The sequence below is a fragment of the Podarcis bocagei genome, assembly GCF_964188305.1.
Source record: "Podarcis bocagei genome assembly, chromosome: 3".
NCBI classification, from domain to species: Eukaryota; Metazoa; Chordata; class Lepidosauria; order Squamata; family Lacertidae; genus Podarcis; species Podarcis bocagei.
Genome location: NC_138127.1, coordinates 36,901,999 through 36,928,131, shown reverse-complemented (window position 1 = coordinate 36,928,131; position 26,133 = coordinate 36,901,999). Strand labels below are relative to the sequence as shown.

Sequence of the window (26,133 nt, the reverse complement as noted above, 5' to 3'; positions counted from 1 at the left end):
CAAAGCCCTGCTAAAAAATAATACATACATGGTCCAGTGGGCTTAGGCGTGCACAAGAGACAGGCCTTGATTCAACCCATTCAAAGCTGGAAGCATGGAGACTGGAATGAAAAACAGAACATATTAATTAAATGTGTAGATAACATGTTTTTCTCCACAAAGTACTTTCTATGTGCATACTAATGGAGTGAAAATTCTACCTCTGCCAAATTGCTTTACTGAAAATCGCTTTTTGGAATGCAAAACAAAACACAGGTTAGAGAAGATGTAAAGAAAATAAAGGGGCTAGTTATATGCCATGGTGCCTATTGTACTTACTCAATGGCACAAGCAATAACGCTGCCTTATTCCTAGTCATCCCTCTATGCTGGCTACTGAGCAGCTGTAATGGCAATCCATATAGTGATAGTGCTTCTCTTTTAGAAGCAATTCCTTTGGGAATGTCAAAATCAACAAGAGCAGGAGATGACACATCCAGAAAGCAAATGAGAGGTGCTTCAGCTTCCTACACATTAAACCTAATAATAGTTTTGGGTTGACAGTGAATACTTCTTTTCCTTTTAAAAGTTGTCAGAAACACTTCAGTTATTTCTAGCCAAACTTCTTATCAGCTACATCCATACAGAGGAAGCATGTACTCCCTACCAAAATAGATGGACAATTTTATACCTGCATTTTTATACTTCTCTAATGCACCTGAATCAATATTGGTGACAGACACTTATATTTTATCCCCCATTCACATGGAATACAGGGTTATAGCCATTCCCTCCAAAACCCCATACCTAAAAGCAGAAGGTGGTCTATTTTCAGGTGTTCTTGAAGACGCAGATCCAAAAAGCTTCCTTTGCTCCTCCCTTGGTGTGAACGGTCTTTGGGTTCTTAAAATCCTTAGTGTATTTCGTGCTTCATTTATTATCTCAGCACTGGTCTTCTGGACAGCTAATGGGGGCTTATAGAAACCTTCCGAATATTCTACATTTTTGTTCTTTGTGGGCTTCATTTTTCTGATAGAAATGAGTTTGCAGTAAGTACTCCAACACTGTGCAGAAGAGATAGGAAATATAAAACTTCTAGAAACTTGATTGCAATGTCAGTATTTCAAGGTTCAGATCACACTCTGATGAACATCTAATCCCTGTGTTTCCCACTGCATTGGTCATTAGTTCATGCTGCTCAGCCATCTGTCTGCACCACAAATTAGCATGGTCAGTCTAGTCTGCATGGCAGCAGAAGCTATTCTGCTGCAGGATTCTCCAGTGCTGCTTTGTTTCTGCTATTATTGATATATTTGTGTTACTTCCTGATACAATTAAAGTAATCAGCAGCACATGCAAGTGCAAATGCACCCTTAAGGCATCAAGACCATTACGAAATACAGTGGTACCTCGGGTTACATACGCTTCCGGTTACAGACTCCGCTAACCCAGAAATATTACTTCGGGTTAAGAACTTTGCTTCAGGATGAGAACAGAAATCGTGCTCCGGCAGTGCCACGGCAGCGGAAGGCCCCGTTAGCTAAAGTGGTGCTTCAGGTTAAGAACAGTTTCAGGTTAAGAACGGACCTCTGGAACGAATTAAGTTCTTAACCCGAGGTACCACTGTAAAACATTATTTCAGACAATCTCTAAATTCACAGAACCTATGCACAGCATAGCCTTGCCCATCAGATATGGCTGCTTTAAATAAATGCCTTAAAAATAATAAATTATTGCTTTCAGAATCTAAAATATTTATTTGCAGTGTTATATTTGGCCCATGGTAAGATGTAAGATGAGCTTAATACACACATGAAGGTAACACTTATGTGATGTTGAAGAGGGCATTTTGTCTACAGTGTATTGTTTATATAGGTTGACAAGCTGGATATTTTTTGTCTTTTCAGTGCATTTCTGTAGTAAGGTTTACTGAACATTTTCTTCTTGTTCAGCAAAAAAATCCCCTTGGGGTGTTATTGGGAGCTACTGGTATGCATGTGTGTGGGGTTGTTTTAACAGAGTAGAAGAGCAGTATTTAAACTCTATGGTCTCCTGGAGGACTTCCAACATACATTTAAGGCCATTTTGAAAAGTGTGCTGGATATTCCATCTGAACTATGTCACAGTATCTCCTGTGCGATTTTCTAACTTCCGTCAGTATACAATTTATAACTTTACATTTTACAACTTCTACCTGCATTATGCATGTCGTAGCTGCATTACTGGGGGACAAAGGCAGGCCAGACACACTCAGCTGATGGGCCAGGTGGTTGTGATCCCACTTTCCCACAACTTTAGAGCTGATGTGGATTAGCCCATTCAAAGATGCAGCTTTTGGAACCTGGGAGAGAAAGGCACTCTCAGATAACTCAAGCTTCCTTGCAGTACTGAAGTGCCAATGATTATTATCCTACTGCTTTATTATTAATGGCAAAGAAACAATGGAGAAGTACAGTGAGCACAGAACATCACTTACCAGCGGGAAGGAAGTCACACAAACATATGCACAAAAGATACTCACCAAAGGATTCACTGCTATGCACTTTCAGGGCCAAACACAACAGTTTCCTGACTCCATAGAAAACTTCATTAAATAACCATATAAACACCCACAAGCTGAAGATGTGGTAAATACTACAATGATGATATCACAGCAGGATCTGAATGATAAAAAGAAAACATTTACTGTCAAAACAAACAAGGCAAGTTATCAGTGCTATCTAGGGATTGTTCTAATAGAAAATGTAAACCGAAACTACAGCCAAAAAGAACAAACACTAATATCCTACACAAGACAGATCATCAACTTAAAAAATGCAAGCTCCAGACACTCCATATCTCAATGAAAGATTTCTTCCACATTTATGCAGCTTAAGGCAACCTGCCAACTCAATTTCTTTGTAGATAACCAACAAAAATCTAACCAGAATATTTATTGTTAATTTGTTGCCTCCGCTGCATACAAAGGCATGGCAGTTTGACTTCTAGAAAAAACTTCTCAGGACTTTGTGTACTGTGCTTCTTTCCAAACCACTTCTTTTTAAGCACAAACTCCACAGCCATTACAGTATTACATTCTTTCAAGGAATCCAAGCTTCTTACTGAACAGTAACTGGGACCTACTTCACCCATGCATATACACACTTGATTTCTCTGTACTTCTTTAATTTACACTGGATGACTAGCAGGTGAATGCAGGTTTCTCAAAGAGGTTGGTCTGCTATTATGGCTTTTCTCACTTAGAAATCATTTTAAAAGCTTTTGAGAAACCTTCAACGGAATAGGCTGAAAACAACTGCTCTAAGGTATGCCAATTGGCCTCTGAAATTCAACATGCGGAAAATGCAGCTGGGAAACTACACATTCATTGAACGCTGAGCAAGCTGGAGGGATTTACTGGCAAGAAGAACTCCCTGCCAGACCTTTTCATAACCATAGGCTGTGCCAACAAAGTTGTAAGTCTTTTAAGTTTTTAAGTGTTAAGTTCTTATTTCAGTAGTTACATGGACTTTTCTATAGCGGTTCGATGTATGTATGTATGTATGTATGTATGTATGTTTGTATGTATGTATGTATGTATGTATGTGGAAATACAATTCAGTATATGGTAACCCAGTTCACACATCAACCATGGCTCAGCATGTGGGCTCATGAAGTGAAGATCACGGCTGCTGTACTCCTCATCCAATCCTGCTGCTGCTGTGCTATCTGAGGCTAAGCTATGGTTTGGTTTTGGGCTAATCCATACTGTCATTTGATGTGGATAGTAAACTTCACATACTTCCATTAATAGTTAGATATCTCACCAAACTACAATACCCAGGGTTTCTTTGAGGAAGTCATGAGAGTTAAAATGATGAGTGAACTATACAAATTTTTGGAGTAGATTAGCAAACAAACCAATTTTCTAATCTGGAAAATTGCATCAGATACGTATATTTTTTGTGAGTTGTTTTTGTTTATGTTTCTTTTTTGTTTCTTCTCTTCTATCACAAACTCCAAGCTGGAGTCATGATTTTGGCTTGTAAGTACTAACAGTAGGTTATATTTTAATTAAATAAGTGCTATAATCAAATGATAAATTAAATTTGTGACAGGAATATAAACAGAAACAAAATCTTTCAGTTTCAATTTCTATTATACTCCCTGTTGCACTGTGAAGTTTTAGAACATCTTAACAATTCCTATGTTGCTGGTCTCAGTCTTTGAAGAATGAGTCATTTCCTTCTACTTTAAAATCCTTACGTTTTGCTCTAGAGATATACCATTTATTGGATTTTAATATTTGCTCTCTTTTAATTAAGTAACTGGCAACCTGGGAGACATGAATACATTCTGTACTGCAGCAGAAGCATAGCCCATGACAGGTTCTAATTAAGTTTCAATCAAATCTCCTTTCGATCTTAAATTGTCTGCCTTACAAGTACATTTATGATGGAGGCGTTGATTGCAGAGCCATAGTCAAGCCTGCAAACAGAATTTTATTAAAAAAAATAAATTCCTGTCTCCTCACTTACCACATTTTGACCAACTCTGCTCATAATGAAAAAGTTATGATTTATTCTTAGGATATGGCATAATTCCCTCAAAAATAATAAAACACACATTATTAAAAACATGCTCCTTCAGTATTTGTGTTTTATGTTTTATTTGAATAATGAAGGAGCCACATATCCTTAATCTGAATGGCATTCCTACACTGGAAGAGCCATCATGTCTTTGAAATAAAAACTAATCTGAATTCTGAGAAGAAAAATAAAAGTTAGCAGCACATCAGAGCTGCTTTCCCCCCAGTGATTCGAAAAGATTAAAAACTCACAAAGATTCGTGCTGATCAGGTCTCAGGAAGGGAATTCAGGAGAGGAAGGAGGAAATTTGTTTTTCTTCTGTTGAAGCCCCCCCTAAGGCCGTTGCCAGAGGCATACCTAGGCCCCCTTGTACCCTAGGCACGGAGCTAATAGTGCTGCCAGCTGGCCAGAAAGGCGGCCCTACAGGCCTGCTATGATGGAGTCAGAGTGGAAGGGTGTGATTTCTACACCCCCCCCCCTTGACCTGGGCCCTTGGCAGGGCCAATCTTACCAATACCTAGGTACACCCCTGGCTATCACTGTCTATATAGCACTAGAGGATTTAGGTTTAAGGCTGCCTGCCTGCCTTGATTTATTCTCAACTCTCTTTTTTTAATAGCAGGGGTGAGGATGCTGGGAAATGTTAGGTGTGTCCCTTTCCCCTTTCTTTCATTCTGAAACATACCAGTATAGTCCAAGGAAGGGAGTTTATTTTAACTCTAAAAGCATACACCACCACCCAATTCTAATCTCCCCACCCTCCAGAATACTTACTTTTTATATATTTTAGTGTTTTAGCTTATGCCACTCTAATACCCTTAGGGAGAGAGGGATATAAATGGTTTTAAACAAATAAGTTAATAAATAACTATAAACTGCTATTGAGCATGCCCATTTCTCCTCCTCCTTCCTCTACAAATGGATACAATTGCATTCCTATATCTTGAAAGCAAACATGTGCTTGTTGCACTGTATTTGGAGTGTGTGTTTTAGATTATTACAAACTTCTATATACATTTTTTAAAAATTTGGTTACCCAAGCTAAATGAACAGGCACTCAGTTGCCTAAGTTCACAATAAGTTAGGGACCAATTTAAGATAGCCAGACTACTAAAAAATTATAAGATCATCCTTTTGTCTTCATTTGTCACAGTTTTCCAAACTCTTTTAAATAACAGTTTTCAGGCCTGGTGTAACTTGAGCTATTCAGATTATTCCTGAACCAATCATTGATACTTCAAAGGAATCAGAAGAATCAGTGCAGCTGGCACAACTTCCCCACCACAGTTGTTTTAAATGAATTTAAATGAATTTACTAGCTGGGGCTTTTCACAACCACCACCCCTGCCTTACACACACAAACACATCCTGAGCAGAAGCAGCCATATACACATAGGCTAGCTAGTGTGGGATAACTTCAATATAGTTATAACAGGAACTCAGCTGCAAATAAATACCACGTGATTTAAATAGCTGGCTTCACAATTACTCCTGTTTCTGACCGACACAGCAGCCTTATGCATATTATATTTTTGCACAGGCAAAATGTAGGACATTTATGTATTTGCTATTCACAACCATTCACACAACAAGCTGATTCTAGAGAGAACAGAGTTGGTACCAGCGTGGTTCTTCTTGTCTTTAAGGCTACATTTTCTACATATTTACCTATTTAACTTTCAGTATCTTCTAGGAATAGATGCATTTCTAACCACCACCACCAAACCTCAATCCCAATCCAAGGCTTGAGTGCAGGTGGGCACCCATGATGCCATCCGCCAAGAGGGTTGGCAGCCCAGGAAAAGTCCAGTAACTCACACAGACAGACGGACGGAGGTATATAGAGGGAGAATTTAGGCAGTCAGGCCAGGAAGTCCTTAGCAGTTCCTGCTCCAGGCGGCATCCTGTTCCCTGGGAACCGACCAGGTAGCCTCGGTCACCATAGCAACCACACGCGCGCGCGCGCAGAAGCCCTACTAAGCTGCCCCCTTCCTCCGACCCTCCACACCTTGGGCTCCCCGTGTCCTCCAAGCTACTGAAGGGAAGAAATGTATCCGAGATCCTGCGAGGAAAGGCCGGTCGCCGCGGCAGCCGCTGCTGCTTTTTCTGCTCCCGTCGCAGCCGGTGCACCGTAAGAGTGGGCAGCGGGCGCCTCCGTCGTCGGTACTGGGCATGCTCGGAAGAACGGCGCATGCTCTACAGCAGCGGTCGAAGCCTTTGCCCTTATCCCCCCTCGAGCTACTTCCGCGTTGTAGTTTTTTTAATACGGCAACCTGTCCCGAAATGTTGGCGGGCGAGCAGGCGGGAAAGGCGGGTCTGTTCTGCCGCAAAAACGACATCGTAGTATTCGTCCATGCTAACTGTGCTAGGTGGGAAGTCATTTATTAGCGCTCAAGTTTAAATAGGCCTAATGGACCTAAATAGGACCTAATAGCCAGGGGTCCCTTTACCTTTAAATAGGCACCACATTGCCGCTGGTTCTGCTGAAGTGTTCTCTGGCAGCATAGTTACTCTGCCCGGTATCGGGTTACAAAGTCAGCTCTGTGCCCACGCCTTACATCAGTTTACTAGGGGTTTCCACAGCGATGCCTTGACCGGCGCAACAGACTTTAGCCCCATCTTAATTGCACTAGTTTGTTTTTATTCCTTGCTCACTATAACTGCAACACCCTTATATGTAACATCACGACTACTTTTTCTACCTGTGTGTCGTCTCTAAGATTTATATGTTACATTATTGCTTCATTTATATATATTTATGTCAGCAACCCTGTCACTCAGCCTAAATAATAGAATTGCAGAGATGGAAGGGACCTCAAAAAATAATCCACACCCTAAATCTTTGAAACCATGTTGATCTACAGATTATATTATATTATAGCAGCAGCTGCAGATCTGGCAAGGGCTCTAGATCATTAGTGGGCTTGCTAAAAGAAAAGGGGTACTTCAAGAAGGGCATTTATTGCAGAACCTGTGCTTCTAGACAGGGTTTTGGTTCTAGATTGTGCTGGAGTAGGTAGGGCTTTGGTTTAATCCAGCAGGACTCAGTTTACATTCTTATAAGCAGACAATGAATAGGATTACATTGCAAATTCCAATGAGCTCAGTAGGACTTCTTAGTAAAATTGTGCTGTACAAGACTTTCCTGCCCTATTTTGACCAGCTTTTAGTCTAAGTAATGCAGAAAATTAATCAAGCTCACTTTGTTTTGACTTTTCTCCCCAAACAACTCCTTTTAGCAATGGTCCTTTCCGGGCCCCTTGCTTTGTATTTCTATTTGCTTTTCTTCCACAGTCAGATTCCAAAACATATAAAAGCTGAGGCATTATGACCTTACTGACATTATGACCTTACTGACATTTATTTCATACATGTAAGGACCTAAGGCAAGTGTGCCTGTCATGCTCACCAGAAGATCCCAAAAAGCCCTTTGGAGTCCATCAGTGTCCATAAGCATCTGAGTGTGAATCACATTACTAGACCTCCCATGCATTCAGAGGGGAAATGCAAGTCTAGATTTCAACCGGAAGTGGTTCAATCATAATAATGCAAAATCCCCCATTTTCAGATTACTATCTTCCTGTGTGGCCAAGAAACAACTATCAGGTGTATCTTGCTTTATGTGTTGGGCTAAAGACATGTTGGAATAGCTCAGGATTGTAATGGCGCCCATAAAGACCAGAGCCATCAAGGACCTGGTGACCTTAGCATGAAAACTAGGTTCCCCCCAGCGCAGAACAACCATCCTGGGAATCTTCAACACCATATCCAATACCGCCTCTGTCAGGTGATTCACCAGCAGAATTTTTAATCTGTCCTGGTCACTCAACACAAGATACATATACTCCATACTGCACTCAAACAGACAAGAAGCCTGAAGACAGTGAGACTTCAGAAACCCTCCATCGCCGCCACCAGTTCTGACTCTATTCTGGTACTGAACTGAGCACTTAAGTAGGAGGGCATAACTAGGAGAAACTATACCCTCAGCTCGTCAAGCCAGCTTTCAGTTATACAAGCCAGGTCAGCCTTTTTATCCATCATGGAATCATGGGTGAATGAGATTTTGTTAGGAACTGACTTTGCATTTAATAGCAGCACCAGCAGACTGCAATGCAAAGATGTAAGGAAATCACAAACCATCGGTTGAGAAAGAAACTGAAGAAGTGAATAAGCATAAAGCTCACTTGGCGCCATCATTACATATCTTTAGGTGCCAGAGCTGTTCAGCAGCCGAAATTACTCCCTCAGAAGGTGGTGCTCTTCTCCATGGGAGGTTTTAAAGCAGAGGTTGGATGGCCATCTGTCATGGATGCTTTAGTTAAGATTCCTGCATTGAAAGGAATCAGACTAAATGACCACCTGAGTCCCAATTCTTCAGTTCTATGATTCTATGAAAAACTTTCCTCTATAACCATGTCTTTGGCCTTTAACTATTTGTGGCCTTTTAGAATTGGTTGGCATGCTTTTAATGTATTTCAAACACCCCCTCCAGTTTTTCTGTATTGTGGAGGGTTTTGCTTCCCTGTTGGTTATAAGTCACTTAGGGCTGCCCTGGGCAAGATAAAACACAGTGGGGAGGAGCATAGAGACAGAGGAAAACTAGAAAGTAACACTTCTTAACAAAAATTTACAAGTCTCGGTATAAGGCAACCCCTTACACAGAAAGTGATGAAACGACAACTACTTAATTGGAAAAACATCACATCACAAGTCCTATTCCCCTTACGCTTGACTCTCCAGCCTTTTTAATCCTAACCAACCTAAACCTAAGAACATAAGAAGAGCCTGCTGGATCAGGCAAATTGCATATATAGTCCACCACCTGGTTCTCTCACAGAGATAATTATAAACGTAAGGACACAAGAAGAACCTGATGGATCAAGCCAAAGGCCCATATAGTCCAGCATCCTGTTCTCAGTAGCCAACAAGGTGCCTGTGGAAAATCCACTTTCTCCATGCCATGCATAATTTTATAAACTTCTATCATGCTACTCTTGCTCACCTTTTCTTTAAAATTAAGAAGTTCCAAATGCTGCAAGCTTTTCTCTTAGGGGAGTTGCTCCAGACCCTTATCATTATGGCTGCCCATTTCTGAACCCCTTCCAACTCTACAATATCCCTTTTGAGGTAAAATTTCTGCTGCACCCCAAAGGGGGAAATTGTGGGAAATTGGCCAGCCCATCCCTGGAAGCGCTACAAAACCTGAAAAGTTAGCTTGATCAACAACTATGGTGGGACAAAAAGAAAGAAGAAAGTATGGTGGGGCAATGGCAATTCAACAATACTGTTTCCAGCACTTAAAAAAGTTCTGTCTTTTTTAGCACCTAAGCCTTCAGTCCTAAACAACCTACTTGGATGTAAATTCCACTAAACGAAATGAAGAGTTTCTTCCAAGTAAAGGTGGTTCGGATTGGGATTATAAGCTGATATATAAGAAAAATCATTTTCATATGTCATTCTGGCTTTATAATACCAGTACTGAAATTAGGAGACGTTTTCCCTGTTGGCTATGTAGTGTCACCAAGTTCACAAAGAGAAATATATTATTTTTCTGTATATTTAAGATTCTTCTCATCTGTATTCCTCCTTTTTTCTTTTCCTGTGCAGGCAGACACCACAAAGGAAATCAAACTCCATCTGCAATGAACTAATTTTTCTTGGTGCTCCATTGTTCTCTGGTCCCCCTCTTGGTTTAAGAATCAAAAGGCAAAAATATTTCCAAAAGTCATTTTCTGACACATAATGGACAATTAATTGTTCTCTCTGGCTTCCTCCCCAGAACCTTTCCTTTACCTATATAGCATCCAGTCAAAACCTCTGGATCTAGTTCCATGATGCTGGCAAAATAATGAGCATGAACCTTTTCCCTATGATTATCATAATCTAACATTTCTTTGAGCCACTTTTGTATAAAAGTCACTAAGCTTTCTTGGCTCCTTCTCTAACTCTTTTCATATGCACATTATTTTATTCTCCCCATTCTCTAGGTTGTCAAGTTCAAGAGTTAATTTTTATTCCACTGCTTTGTTTCCCTTTGTAATTTTTATTTGCCATGTCTTAATGGTTGAAATCCCTTGCACCTCATTCTTTTAAATTATAAAAAAGGTTCCTTCTTCAAATACACATACTTTCTTCATCCATCTACTATATCTAGAACAGACTACATTAGGATGTGTCATCAAACCAAGTAACATACACTAGGATCTGGGACTTATGGAATGCTGCAAAGGAAAAAGTCTTTCTAGAAAATGTAATTTCTCCTTAAACTCACCCTGAACAATGGCTTCAGCACAGTTACAAACTAGTGTGTCATCATGCTAATGGAGGCGTGAGTCAAAAAAGAAACTAAAATCTGTGGTGGCTGTTCCTATATCATACATTGAAAGAGACATCTGAAAAATAGTGGGAAAGACTTGGAATCACAATTTTAATTTATAAATAAATAATCCCTGGATGGCTTACAAACAAGGCAACATTAAAAATTATACAGCATGATAATGAAAATCAACAATAAGCAGTAAAAGACAGCAAAAAATGTTAAATAGAAAACCTTGCAACAGTGACAGTATAAACAGTTTACAGCACAGACTCAAAACACAATGAAAAGATATGGGTGAATGAAAGGTTATTCACTTACAAAAAAAACCCCACACTCAACAATAGAGAAGGCTCTGGGCAACCTATTCCATATCTGGGGTTCCTGTACCAAAGGCAATGAGGGAGGAAATTTAGGGTCTGGGCAGTGTGTAGTATATAAAAAGGTAAAGGTACTCCTGCCCGTTCGGGCCAGTCTTGCCAGACTCTAGGGTTGTGCGCTCATCTCACTCTATAGGCCGTGAGCCAGCGCTGTCCGCAGACACTTCCGGGTCACGTGGCCAGCGTGACAAGCTGCATCTGGCGAGCCAGTGCAGCACACGGAACGCCGTTTACCTTCCCACTGGTAAGCGGTCCCTATTTATCTACTTGCACCCGGAGGTGCTTTCGAACTGCTAGGTTGGCAGGCGCTGGGACCGAACGATATAAGTTGCATTTAATCATGATTTACCATTCCTATGTTAAAGACAGTTTATCTTGTCCACTATACATAATCAGGAGCATAGTGTGAGATAGTATATGACCATTGCCCCAATCTCAACTGTGAGAAAATCCTAAACGTGGATAAACGGACTGAGACCTTTAGCTTGGTTAACCAAATATATTTATTGGGTCGCGTTTGCAAAGGCGGGCTCCCATCACATCCCCGTGTGACCGAAGAGCCCCGTTCAAGCAATGCATGAAGGTTTTAAGCCCTAACTGCCGCCCCTCCTTCGGAGGCTTGGCTTACAATCTTCCTGTTACAAAATAACATATTTCTAATACAATGTACTGTCCATTTTAATTCATTGCCTTTTTAGGAATCGCAAGGTCTTAAGCTTGTTTCCTTCCTCTTTTTACCGGAGGAACATGTGCCTGTTACACAACTATTTCAGGTTCTGAAATTTTTCCACTGCCAGCTTTTACGTGGCACATCCACTCTCTTTGTGATGTTCGAGGCAGGCCCTATTCTCACAAATCCCCCCTCTTTTTCATGCTTGCCTCGAACTCACACATTTCTGTAGGCACAGGTTCATACCTCATTACCATCATTTGGGTGGCAGCATGTCGCTGTGCTAACAGGGAGAGGGAGTTGTTGATTGCCCTGACAAAGATAGGTAACACACAAGGGATCAATACACATCCTGCGGCTTTTAATCCAATTAGGGCTACGATGGCTTGCAACCCTGGCAACTTTGGGAACCATGAGCCGAATAATTCCTTAAAATTCAGCCCTTCCCATGTTTGTCCCCCTCCCACACAAAACAATTCCTTACTGTTAGTTCTTTGGCTATGGTTTCAGCCAGGTTTAGAAACATGTTATTTGCTTTTGGGGGTAAAGGTAAATTGTTTAGTTGCTGTATTTCCTCTTCGAAATTTTCATATACTGATATAGGTTTTTTGCTTACCTTGGTAGTGTGAATCATTATGATTAAATACCCATAGGGATCCTTCCCAGTTCCATCTATCCCCAACCCTACATGGATATATTTGGGTTTGGTGGAGGGCAATTCCTTAGCCCATAGGCACACAGGGTTGCATTTTCCCGAGCTACAGGTCGTAGAAATTCCTGCCCGGGTAATATTGACACCTTCTGGACCCTGATACGAAGGTGATTCATCAACCCCCTTAGTATACCAATAATTGATCATCCGGGTGGCCCCTACGTTAGAGCCGGCAAATTGCTGGAATAAATACTTATTTTCCTGGAGGTAAGCTCTTTCCCAGCTCAGTGACCCGCAGGTAACTCCATCTTGATCGTTAGGCCCCTGTCCCTTTGTGATGGCAGCGCATGCATCAAAACAAACATGTACCTTATCTGCACCCCTCGTGATGTTGTGAGCTATATACCCTCGCCTTTGTTGTGCCAGGGTAAACATGTGTGCTCTTTCTCCAGCCTTATTTGCCGTCCCTCCCTTATACCCATACACATATATACTGGATGTAATGGGCCCTACTGCTAGGGGCTCATAACACTCGGTCTTGTTTTCCTTAGTTCTGCACCTGAAATATTGGGTTTGGTTATGGACACAAGGTCCTAGTTCTTTTTCACATTCCGGAGCAACATTATAATACATCAATGTCCGTGTGACAACAGTCCCAGTTTTGGTAACTTGGATGCAGTCCGTGCAGGCCTGTTCGTCCGTGATTGCAGCCGTGGCCCACAGCAAAAATGTCCAGGTCATCTTTGGCCAGTCCATCCTTCTCCTCCTCGAGCTCATCCCCCCCTTACCTAGGTTCGTCGGATCGTGATTTTTAGCGGGTTGCTAGAGTCGACCCGAGCAGTCCAATCCTGTGGTGCCTTCTTAACCCAGTGATAGTGTATCCACCCGTGCTCTCGGGTCCGCACTGCCGATTCAGTTGTCAGCAGAACTTGATACGGTCCCTCCCAAGCCGGGGTTAGCTTCTCAGTCCGCCAGGTTTTTATGAGCACCCAGTCTCCAGGCTGGTGGGGATGTTGGCTTCCAAGGAGAGGTGGTCTCTGCGCCAGAAGACCTCGTCTGTGAAGAGACAATAAAGACTGGGACAATGTCTGCAAGTATTTCCTCAAAAACATGTCTCGGAACTCCGGAATGGGGTTTCCCAAGCAGGCCAAATAGGGCCTTCCCATTAACATCTCGAATGGGGAGACCCCTGTGTCTTTTCTCGGGGTTGTTCGAATTCTCATAAGGGCCAGAGGGAGGTTCTTCGTCCAAGGTAGCCCATTTTCCAAATACAACTTTGTCAAATGTTTCTTAATTTCCCCGTTTGCCCTCTCCACTTTTCCACTACTCTCGGGGTGCCAAGGGGTGTGTAGGTCCCATCTTACCCCCAAAGCCCGCATTACTTCCTGAAGCACCTGTTGGGTGAAATGGGTTCCCCTGTCGGAATCCATCGCCTCCATCATTCCATATCTGGGAATGATGTGTTCCAGGATGATCTTAGTGACTACTTGGGCAGTTGCCCTTCGACTGGGGAACGCCTCCACCCAGCCCGTAAGGTGATCTTTCAGTATCAGCAGGTATTTCATCCCTCCCTTTTCTGGCAACTCTGTGAAATCTATTTGGACCCGCTGAAAGGGCCAAACAGCTAGGGGGCGACCCCCTTTTTCCCGTTGCTTTGCCCTAGTTTTATTCACCTTTTGACATATCAGACATTTCCAAGCCACCCCATGCGCCATCGCCCATATGTCTGGACTCCAATATAGAGCCTTGGCGGTGTTAATCATGGCCTCAGTTCCTCCATGGCTACTTTCATGGATTTTCTCCAATATTCCTCTCATTGTGTTTTTATTCACCACCAGTTGCCCTTCGACTGTTCTCCATTCCCCAGTCCCTCCATGCGTACATCCCAATTTTTGCAGGCGTTCCTCTTCTTCTTTCTTAAAAACACCTCCCTTCACTGGTCCTTCGATCACGGGGATCCTTAGAGCCAGTTCCTTAACTCCTGCTTCCAATTCCCCTTCCTCTGCGGCTTCTTTCGCCCGTTTGTCCGCCCACCGGTTTCCCTCCTCCTCGGGACTCCTTCCCTTACCGTGTCCCGGGATGTGTACTACAGTGATCCGCAAGGGGACCATCAAGGCTTTAAGAAGGCGGTCCACTAGTTTCCAATGATCTATTTCCTTTCCGTTTGCTTTTATATATCCCCGATCTCTCCACATTCTTCCAAATGTGTGAACCACCCCCCCAAGCGTACCGGGAGTCCGTCCAAATTGTTACCTCTAGTCCCTGTGCTTCTTCGAGAGCCCGCATGAGGGCCATGATTTCACACTTTTGAGCTGACCACGTCCCTGGCAATGCTGCCGCAACTATGAGTTCGCCCTCCTCAGTCACAACCGCATACCCAGATCTCCTTTTTCCTTCTTTCACATAACTTGACCCATCTGTATACCATCTTTCTCCTCTTTCCAACGGCGTCTCCTCCAAGTCCTCCCTTACTTTTGAGACTATTTCTATAGATTCTCTGCAATCATGTTCGTCCTCCTCCCACTCTTTCCGGGCGCCCGCAAGGAATTCGGCAGGGTTTAAATTTCTATCCGTCCCTATCACAATGTCTTGGCTAGTCCTAAGAATTGTCTCGTAGGTCACCAAACGTCCCTCCGTCATCCAGGTGGCTGCCACGTTTGTGAGAATGGAGGAAATTTGGTGGGGACTGTGCACTATTATTGGAGCCCCAAATGTTAGTTTCCTGCTTTCCACCACTAATAAAGCAGCGGCCGCCACAGCCTGAATGCAGGTTGGCCAGGACCTAATCACAGGTTCCAGTGTTTTACTTAGGAATGCCACCGGCTGAAACCGCCCCCCTCTTTTCTGGGCCAAGACCCCAATTGCTACTTGTGGAGCTATTGTCACATAAAGGTGGAACACCAGTTTTAGGTTGGGCAGTGCTAACACCGGGGCTTGTGTCAGTAGTTCTTTTATTTTTTCCCATTTTCTCTCATCGGCTGAGGGGCTCTGCATTCCCTGGCAAAATGTCCCATTTTTCCACACCGAGAACAAGTCAGACGATCCCCTGTCCTCTGCCCCGGCCTCCCTCCCCTCTTTTCCCTCCTTGCCGAAAAGGGGAGAACCCCCCTTTCCAGGTTCCCTTGCGGCGTTTGTTTATTCGCCGCTGCCTGAAAGGCTGACACCATCATTTGACATTTCTGTTTGTTTTTCGCCGTTTCCCTATTAACGAACACTTGCTGTGCCGCCCTGACCAGTTCGGTCATGGTGGCGTCCTGCCATTCCAATTTTTGTAACTTCTTCTGGATGTCCGGCCAGGACTTTGTTACAAATTGCATGCGCAGGAGGTTGGTAAAAGCTTCAGTATCCGGTTGGATTCCTGAATACTTGACAAGGTGTTCCCGTATACGACCCGCGAAATCCCCGGGCGATTCCTCTTTCGTCTGGCAGACCTCAAAGGCTTTTGTAAGGTTTCTTGTCTGAGGGACCGCCTTACGTATGCCCTCCAATATCATGTCTTTTAAGTCATTCATCCTAGTTCGATCAGCTTGAATGTTTATGTCCCATGCAGGTTCTGCCAGAGGAAATTTTGCGTCTCCCGCTACGGCCCCCGCCGCCCCTTGGTGTCTTGCATCCCATGCTCTAATGGCCGCTGTGCGGATCATTTGTCTTTCTTCCGGAGTGAACAAATACCCCAATATATACATTAATTCCGTATACGTGTGGGTGTGCGGTCCCATCCACAACTCTAATTGTTCCGCCACCTCCTGGCTGTTCTCATGTAATTTGGGTAGGGTTTTTTTTTTCCAGCTCTCGCAGTTCACTGGGCTTCAAGGGGCTTACTACGTGAACCATTACGGCTGCTCCTCCATCATTTACCCCTCCCGGGACCTCCCTCAAAGGGTAATTATTTACTCCGGGAGAACTAGCGGGAGATGGCCAAACTGCAGCTATGGGTGTCCCTCCCTGCGTTGCCGGCGGACGCTTCCGTCCACCTGACCCATGGGTGCGATCCATGGGCAAATTCTGTAGATCCTTATTCAGGTTTTCTAGTTCCTTTCTCAGACGTCCGTGGTCCAGAGAATAAGGGGGAGGGAGCTCCGTTTCGGATTCCGGCCCCTCCTTAGTCTCTGGAGCACTAGGCTGGGTTCTGGAGGCATCCGTGCCCAACCCCAACTGCGGGCCCGGTCCTGATTGTGGGGCTGGACCCGGGCGCCGCCCCTCCTGACTGCTCTCAACTGGTTCATCCAATATTTATCCACCTCCCCCTCCGGGCTCCAACGATAGGCCCCATTTGGGCCAATCGGATAACCGGGCCACAGATCCTGGCAAAGTCTTATCATGGTGACTTTAACCAGGTTCCGGGTATATTTTTGTAAATTTTCCTCGGACCATTGCTGCAGAAGTTGTCCCAGGGGTGAATTGGGATCTATACGTTTCCTTTTTCCGGCGTCATTTGCCGCCTCTTTTTCAGATTCCCGTCCTCTGCGGGCGGACTTACTCTGTCCCTTCCCCATCGTCACAAAAATACTCCCCAATCACACACACAAACACGCGGAATCGCCTGGCCGTTTCCCTCGCGGGAGGACGGAACCGCAAGCTAATCCTCCCGCCGGACCACCAGGGATCCGGTCCACTCTCACGCGTCCGTTTGGACTTCTCTTTTACCAGGGAGTTCGTCCCCCTCCCAGTTTTTCCAGTCCCCCTTTTGCTTCTTCCCTTCTACTCACCCCGTCGGTCAGTCCAGTCCTCCGTCAGGTAGTGGACAGGCAGGCGTCCCTGCAAGTTCTCCTGCCCGTATTTCAAACGGCGGAGATCCTACCGATCATTACTTTCCTATGGGTCTCGTCTAGCCCCTTTCGCCCACGGCGGGTCGGGTGGAGAGGACGGACCTCCCTGAAATCAAGGAGAGGCGCCTCAAGCCCCTCGTCTCCACCGATTCCCCCGTTGGACGGTAAGGAGCCCCACGTTGGGCGCCAAATTGTGAGAAAATCCTAAACGTGGATAAACGGACTGAGACCTTTAGCTTGGTTAACCAAATATATTTATTGGGTCGCGTTTGCAAAGGCGGGCTCCCATCACATCCCCGTGTGACCGAAGAGCCCCGTTCAAGCAATGCATGAAGGTTTTAAGCCCTAACTGCCGCCCCTCCTTCGGAGGCTTGGCTTACAATCTTCCTGTTACAAAATAACATATTTCTAATACAATGTACTGTCCATTTTAATTCATTGCCTTTTTAGGAATCGCAAGGTCTTAAGCTTGTTTCCTTCCTCTTTTTACCGGAGGAACATGTGCCTGTTACACAACTATTTCAGGTTCTGAAATTTTTCCACTGCCAGCTTTTACGTGGCACATCCACTCTCTTTGTGATGTTCGAGGCAGGCCCTATTCTCACATCAACAAATCCAGTAAGAAAAACTCATGCCTAGACGTAGTGTCCCAGCTAATGTAGATACAGATGTGCATCTGGATAAACTTACCCTCTGCGTCACAATGTTCACACAGGCCTCATTGAATTGGCTTGATTTATATTTTGATGTCCATGAAAATACTCTCCATGTGGGATAACCTGTGGTTACAAACAATTTATTGTCTACAGTTAGATCTGTGTAAGGTTCATGCCATTAAAAAATGTACTACAGTGGTACCTCGGGTTACATACGCTTCAGGTTACAGACTCCGCTAACCCAGAAATAGTACCTCAGGTTAAGAACTTTGCTTCAGGATGAGAACAGAAATTGTGCTCCGGCGGCGCGGCAGCAGCAGGAGGCCCCATTAGCTAAAGTGGTGCTTCAGGTTAAGAACAGTTTCAGGTTAAGAACGGACCTCCGGAACGAATTAAGTACTTAACCTGAGGTACTACTGTACATTTAAGGCTGATTGTTTTCAAAATCACCATAGATTTTGCAAAATTCTGTAGTTTTTCCAATGACGCAAAATATCAGTTGGCTCTGAAAATGCCCTTGAGTGAAATAAGGGTCTAGACTAGTGCTTCTCAATTAGCTAAGTACTGCGGACCCCATTTTTCAAAAGCCAAGTCATGGACCCCCCACTTTTGAAAATTTTGATATCTCTATGGAATTTTTTATGTGAATGGTGTCACAGACCCCCTGGTGTCTGCAAACCACCAATTGGGAACCACTGGTCTAGATAATAATTCTTAGTACAGGTGGCAACCATTTTGTGTGTGTTCAACCAACCGCTGATGGGTGGGTCATTTTGGACCCAGAGGAGGGCAGAACGGGGGCATAATGGGGTGTAACAGGGTGGGGTGGGCTTATGCGTGTTCTGCTGATACACACAGAGAACAAAAATCCCACACCTACATAAGCAGCTTTATGATGTTGCAAAAGCTATCTGAGCTAACTCTGGCTTCATCCAAAGAACAAAACCTTCAGCTTCACTACCTAGGTCAAAAGGAGAAAACTTCCCCAGATTAAGGTCTGAATTGATAACATAAGAACATGAGTTATATTGTCAGACCATATCTAGCTCAGCATTGACTGGCGGAAGCTCCCTTGAGTTTCAGACAGCAGTCTTTCTAGCCCTACCTGAAGATGCCAGGGATTGAACCTGGAAGCTTTTGCATGCAGTCCATGTGGTCTGCCACTAAGCAACACCTACATATAGGTAAATGTAAAATGATGTTTACAGGGGCAAACATCTTCAGATATACACTGATGAGGTCTGAGCCAAAGGCATGTGGTTGGTTGCTGAAACAGGATACTGGATTAGATAGGCCTTTGCACCTTTTTTTTATTCCCCTTAGATGTTTCACTTAACATCTAAGAACTCAATAGTTTCCTCACAATTTTGTGTCATTTTGACTGAACTTAGTAAAGGTATTGCCCGGTGTTATGTACTGAGTTGAATAGGATCCAAACTGCAGCAGGATCTATAAATGTTGGATCTAAAAAGGTGACTCCCTGTAATCTACAATCTGAGCCAACCAAGAAGTCCCTGCCAATGGAAATAAACAACCCCCACTTTCAATCTTATAGTTTACTATGAAAAACCAACAGTTTCTGTCACTTTGAAAAGTATTTTCAATAAACAATTGTTGAGATTGATTACATGCCTCAACTTTGCTTTGACTATTAATCAATCTCAGCTGCTGTATATTACTTTATGAATTACAAGTGTTAAAGATTATCCCATTAAAAAGTGCTCCTGAAAACTTTGAATAATACTTTAGAATCATCATTCATTTTGAAAGGCTTCCTTGCCTTGCACTATACAAAGCTTTCCCTGACAGAAGTGCCTTCAGTGGAGGACATATGTGAGAGTGTAATATTTTTGTATTTATTACTTTTAAAATTTATATCCTGCCTTTTAGATCATTTCTCACAAAGTGGCAAACAAGAGCGTAAAGTTAAACAAGCAAATAACAATAATATATGAAACATTCAAATCACACACAAAAAAAATACTAATGGATAAAATAATAAAAACCAACAATTAGTAAAAGATTGAGCCAATGCAAGGTTACTGAGATAGAGACAATCCCAACAGCAGAGAATAATCCCTCCAAATTAGTTGTCCTTCAAGAAAAAGTCTACCAAAAAAGGGGGGGACACAAGTCTCCTAATATTTCTGGAAAGTCTGCAGTATTTCAGTCTGAAAGAACCCAATTAACAATGAGTTCCATAGCTGGGGGGCTACCATGGAAAATGCCCTGTGACTTATACCCTCTGGTTTTACTACTGCTGGTGGTAGGCAAATCAGAAGAGTCTCCATTGTTGACCTCAGACTGCCGGCATATTGATTTGGGTGCAGGCTGTTCTTTAAATAGCTTTGACCCAAAACATGTACAGCTTCAAAAAACATAACCAGCACTTTTATTAAAGCATGGCAATGCTACATTAATCAGTATAGCTGGTACAGTAATGGTGCCACATGCTGTGACCGTCTAGGTCCCAACAGAACTCATGCAGCTGAAATTGGATCTGCTGAATTTTCTTAACCATTTTAAAATGTGGCCCCATGCACAGTTCATTGCAGTGGTCCAATCTGGATAACTGAGGAAGGGTTTGGCCTCTCCAGATACAGTTGCACCTGGCATACCAGCCTAAGTTGGTAAAACTGCCACCAACTGAGCTTCTCCAGTTAGCACTGGATCCAGGAAAACACCTTTGTGCAATTGGTCCTTCAGAGGGAGTATAATCCTACCTAGATATTGATAGATATTGTATTATTTATATGATGTTAGCTGCTCTGAGTCCGGCTCCGGCCGGGGAGGCCGGGGTACAAATAAAAATTGATGATGATGATGACGATGATGATGATGAAACAATCTGCTACACTACTGCTCTTTTACCTGGCTGCAAGCTCAGTTTTCTGACTCTCATGCATTCCAGAACTACCTCCAAACACTGGTTTTGGATTTTATTAGCTTCCCCTCCCTGGAATCAGAAGATGGAAACAAGAAGTAGAGCAGAGTATCATCCTGATACTGGTGATGCTGCAACCCAAACATCTGGACAACTTGCCCCAGCAGTTTCATAGGTAAATATTGCACATTGCACATGTGTATAAGTGCTAGGAAACCACAAATGGCCATGGTTCCCTAATGCATGCACACTATATGGAAACAGAAATGTTCTTGTCTTTATATTTCCTACATTATTTCCTACACAGAAGGTTCTTCTGTGTAAAAAAATTATAAGAAATGAAGCAGCTTTTAGGACTAGTGAAATGTTCAAGTGTTCCCCAAACGATCTCTGCTCCCTACCTTGTACCCTTTTCAGACCTTTTTGTGTACAAGAACCTCATACAATTATGGAGCAGGAAGCTTTCTCTTTCCCCCATACCTCATTATATGGCACCCTCTGGCTCACCTAGTAGAGGTGCTAAATCACTGGATTTTGGATATGGGGATGAGCACCGCACCCAACAGTCGAATTTGACTGGACTTAACCATCCAGGGATCCTTTACAATTGCTTATAACCCATCTTTCTACTGGAAAATATCCCAAGTGGCTGGCAAAAACGAACTATCCAATTAAAATGGTGCATGTGAACATACAATGGCAGCCAGGTCAATCATAACATTTAAAATTCAAGTATACGATACGATTTCATTGTTAAAAACACGATATAAAAGTGGCAAGGATACCACTCAAGTTAAGAAAAGTCTTTGGTAATATCGTAATAAAATAAAATAAAATAAAGATGACAAAAACGATGTAAGGATTATTTGTGGTTGTGTTTTATTTTTATTGTATTTTATCTTTATTTTTAAGGCAATGACTCCCATCACATAATCTTTTGATTATCATCACTCTATATTTAGAGTGAGACCATATGGTTACTAGCTGATGAATCCAGTCCTCATCTACTCATTTTGTAGATCTTCGTGTATTTTCCTAATGACAGGAGTGGGGTGGGGGATGCATTTACTGACAAAGAAGACAGGCTGAGAATAACTATTTTTAGCAACCACTTCAAGTGCAGTGGACAAATCAAGTAGGTAACCTGCCATGGCAAATTTTACGGTGAGACAAGAGCAGTTACTGTAGTCAAAGAATGAGGACAGGACGGTGGGAACATTTATTTGCCTTTTCTGAAGTTATCACTTGCTGCAAGGCAAAGATGTTGAAGTATAAAGTTTGCTCTCAGGCAATTCCTTAGTGCTTGCTTATGGAGATTTTAAAAAAATACAACCAGAACAGTCAGTCCTGCTAGATGCCACCATGCAATATAAACAGATATCTGTTGTTAAACAGCCTGGTCAAAAATTAATAAAGTGTGGGCCATTTAAAAAAGAAGTTGCATGGTGAAAGGCAGGTTACATGTCATTTGGAAAAACCAACGTAGTCCCATGGCATTATTATCTTCAATGATTTGCTGAAATTCTTAACAATATGTTGCTTAGTTTGGCTGTTTGCAAATAGTACATATTACTTTTTTTAAATAACCAGGGCAAATATATGGAATATTGATGCCCTATGCTGCTCCTGTTAAAAACTCCCTCACAGTGTTAATTGTTCCTACTGCACTCTAATATCTATTTTTCAAATAATAACTAATTTTAAAATATAATCAGCACCAATTGGTCTCGGTAGTCCTAGATGAATGGCTTGCCATCGCTAATCTCACATTCTTTCCCCACTGCTCCAAGACCACCAAACTACACTTTGGCAGGTGGTAGGGAGCATGGTTTATACGGGGAGGGAGGTGGGTGGGCTTTGGCACAAACCCACTGGGGAGGCATCAAAATTCACTAATGGAAGGAATGTTGGTGAGTAGCAAGGCACCCCCAGAGGCTGCAGGTTTCCTTATGATTGTGTGTGGCCTGTAGGTTGCCACATGCGTGTTAGTCCATGGCAACCTTTGCTAACACACCGGGTAACCTACCACCAGTTCAAGCTGGAATTCTGCAATTTGGAATTCAAACTAGAATCCTGACCTTCCAGAACCAGAAAAATATAATACTGTGGTATACAAAAGCTTAAAGTACTTTCACATTAAAAGTAACAGCCCAAACCAAACCAAATCTTTTTGATTTCTGCAACCAGCATAGTCACTAAATTGCTGGAAATGCCATTTTTAAAAAGGCAGTAATAGAAGTGGCAAAATATTAAAGCCTGTGCATTATGGAAGAAGCAGGCTCTTCAAATGTCTCTGTGGTTTGTATAATTTCTAAAAGTGGAGATGTGAACTGCTTTGATGGAGAGATAATGTAAATGGAAGCAGCATATGTTTCAGTTAAACTGAAGGACTGGTGCCAGGGAAGGGTAAAGTATTTATCTAAACTAAATGTCAAAGTAGTTATTTTTAAATGCAATTTAATTTGATTTTTATTTTTTTACTGAAGCCAAAAGGGCACCTCAACTATTTTTACTCTTACCTATTATGCTGTTCCATGAATAAATCATCTCTGTAGGGTGCTAGAAGAAGATGCTTTTAGTTCAAAATGAAGCACAAAGGTTATTATTTTGAGCTCTTTGTCTTGAAAATGGTTGGAGAAAGAAAGAAAAGCCTTTCTCCAATCAGAGGATTGCCAGGTAGAAGAAATGTTTGTTCATGTGGCTTTAGTGACATTTTTGGTATTTTAAGTCTCCCACTAGCAAGAGCTGTGTCTCCCAGACTACTGATGGCTTAAGGGACATTTCTTTTTGCAATTAACACAGAAGGCCCATGTTCACTCAAAAAAGGGAGTGAAAGGCGGGATATCAAATCCAAACAGATATGAATCTCACTGGCTGACTGGCTGCGGCAAGCTACAATCTCCCATTCTTAAGCTACCTCACAAAACATAAAAAGCCTAGCCTATGAGAAGATACCTATGGTACGCCTGCAAGCAGGACCTGAGTACAACATCATTCTGCTGGAACTTGCAGTTCCCAGAAACTGACATTCAGAGGCACACTACCTCTGACACTGGAGGTAGAACTTAACCATCATGGGCCATTGATAGCAGCCTTTTCCTTCATGTATCTGTCTATAACCCTTTTTAAAAGGCATCTTCTGAAAGCAAATTCCAAACTTTAACTATGTGCTTTGTGTGAAGTGTTGTGAGGATAAAGGGGGGTTTAAAAAGACAATTCACATATTTCAGGCTCTTTGGATGATTTAAATACATATGCAATTAATACATAAAAATGGTGAAAAATTAATTGACTCATGTACATGCCACTAGCATATATAATGAAGATTTGCAATGTTCTTCCAACAGTAAGCAATGCTGTGTCCAGAATAAGATAATCAGTTATGTAACTGCTGGTTATACCTTATTCCAAGCATTAAAATACGGGATCTGATTCGCATTTGGCATATAGTTTGGTTCATGTCTGATCATACTTGACATAAAAACTGTGGTATTTATGATATCTCTTCTATGCCAGCTAAATGATGCTGTCTACCAAATGCACACAAAACTGTATTGCAGAAAAACAAAAATTAGCAAATTGAAGAAACAGCCATCAAGCTTAATGGGTTTTCTGCATGGTTTTAAGTGCTGAAGAAATTGCCTATTTCTGCCATATAACTGTCATTTATTTATAAAGTCTGAGACCCAAATCTCATTCCAAAATGTTCAGTTCCTGCCTTTCTTATGAATTAAATGCAGTCTATTGTACCATGAATCCGCAATGGCGAACAGAGGCTACTTTGTTGCTGTTGTTGTTTAGAGAGTATACTTTTAAAACACCAGTGTAGCCACACAATGAATATTATAGAGAACTCCATGCAGAACATTACAAGACTATTACATATACCAAATATGGCAAAGGCAATACAAGGACCTTTCTTTAATATACTGCCTTATTGGCACACTACAGCTGCAAAAACACTGAATAAAAGGCAAGTCTCATGAATATAACAAAAAGTTATAAGACAGAATCAGATATAGCAGTCATAAAAACGCAAAAAGATAGTGTTTTTGGCATGATAGGCCCAAACTCACAAATCACATTAAAAAATTACTATATTGTGTGGTTTCTACAAATTTTCAGGCAGTGCCGGGTATTTGATGCTACTAATAAATAAATTGAGCCTCCATGTTTAGTGGCAGTATAGCTCAGATATCAATAGTTATTTATACATTTGCATATATTGTTTATTCAATTTTGCAAATCGGCACCATATTTTCTGCTTTTTGTTGGTTTCTGCTTGAGCGGGGCAATCCTTGACTTGAATGTCCACTAAGTCTTCCATGACAGTAATGGAGGTCAAGCTTGTTTATCCACTGTTAGAGATCTTCTACTTGAAGGTAGCTGCAATAAGCTTTCAGAGGGTTCTCCTTGAACAGATTTTTAAATCCTCTGCCCCTCATGGGCGTAGCCAGGATTTTTGTTAGGAGGGGCAAGACCTGGGGGGGGGGCAGAACCGATGTGATTGATCAGTTAGTTAAGTATTTCTATTGTTTTACTTGATCTAGGGGGGCAGCTCCCCCCCCCCGCTACACCCATGGTGCCCCTGCAAAACAGAAGCCCATGTTGTAATATTGTTCCCTGGGATTCCCAGATACAGTGGATGTGCAAATCTTGTCCTTTCTTCCAATAACTTACTGTAAAAATCTTGTTTGGGTGGAAATTCAAATACAAATAGCTTAACAGCACAAGGACCAGGATTACCATTACTATGCTTGCTGTATTACTGGTGGGATAAACTGTACAGGGTCAGGGGAGGAAGAGCGCTTACATGAATCTCTCTGACCACTTGCATGAATGTAGGAAGAGAAGGAATATAGCAAATGGGTCAAAGGGATACGGTACTCCAAATGATTCTCCATAAAACCTCTGTGCCTACTACTCCATGCAGTAATGTTCTTGGACAGTCCTTTAAAATATCAACCCTGCTGCAAAAATACAGCCCTCTAACAATGGTACTACACTGCATTTTAAAAGAGAAAGGTGTTTTTCTCCCTAAGCAAGTTGTAGATCAAGGATTATATATATATATATATATATATATATATATATATATATATATATATATATGGGGATTCTTTTATTTATATATAGCAGCAACAGAGTATTTGAGAGGATGTGTCCTGAATATTAATCCAAGTGTTTGAATTTTAAAGATTTATGTCAAGAGACAAAAACAGTGTCTCTAAATTACCTCAGCATTTGGGCTAATAGA

At 42.3% G+C, this 26,133-nt stretch overlaps 1 protein-coding gene across 9 annotated transcripts in view; it reads right to left on the bottom strand.

Annotated features, from left to right (window-relative positions):
* ARMC2 (armadillo repeat containing 2) overlaps positions 1-26,133 on the bottom strand; it is a 92,813-nt gene that overhangs the window by 27,539 nt on the left and 39,141 nt on the right. For 3 of the 9 annotated variants that reach the window (XM_081186572.1, XM_081186571.1, XM_081186576.1), the window contains exons 4-8: positions 20,864-20,948; positions 18,027-18,115; positions 2,500-2,638; positions 786-1,042; positions 29-101 (exon numbers count right to left, since the gene is read on the bottom strand). In XM_081186572.1, the coding sequence (XP_081042698.1) occupies positions 29-101; positions 786-1,003 (291 nt within the window). In that variant the 5' untranslated portion in view covers positions 1,004-1,042; positions 2,500-2,638; positions 18,027-18,115; positions 20,864-20,948. Of the gene's footprint in view, positions 1-28; positions 102-785; positions 1,043-2,499; positions 2,639-6,214; positions 6,351-6,554; positions 6,704-10,820; positions 10,942-18,026; positions 18,116-20,863; positions 20,949-26,133 lie in introns of those variants that run through there. The other 6 variants (XM_081186573.1, XM_081186568.1, XM_081186570.1 and 3 more) reach the window with 4 other exon arrangements.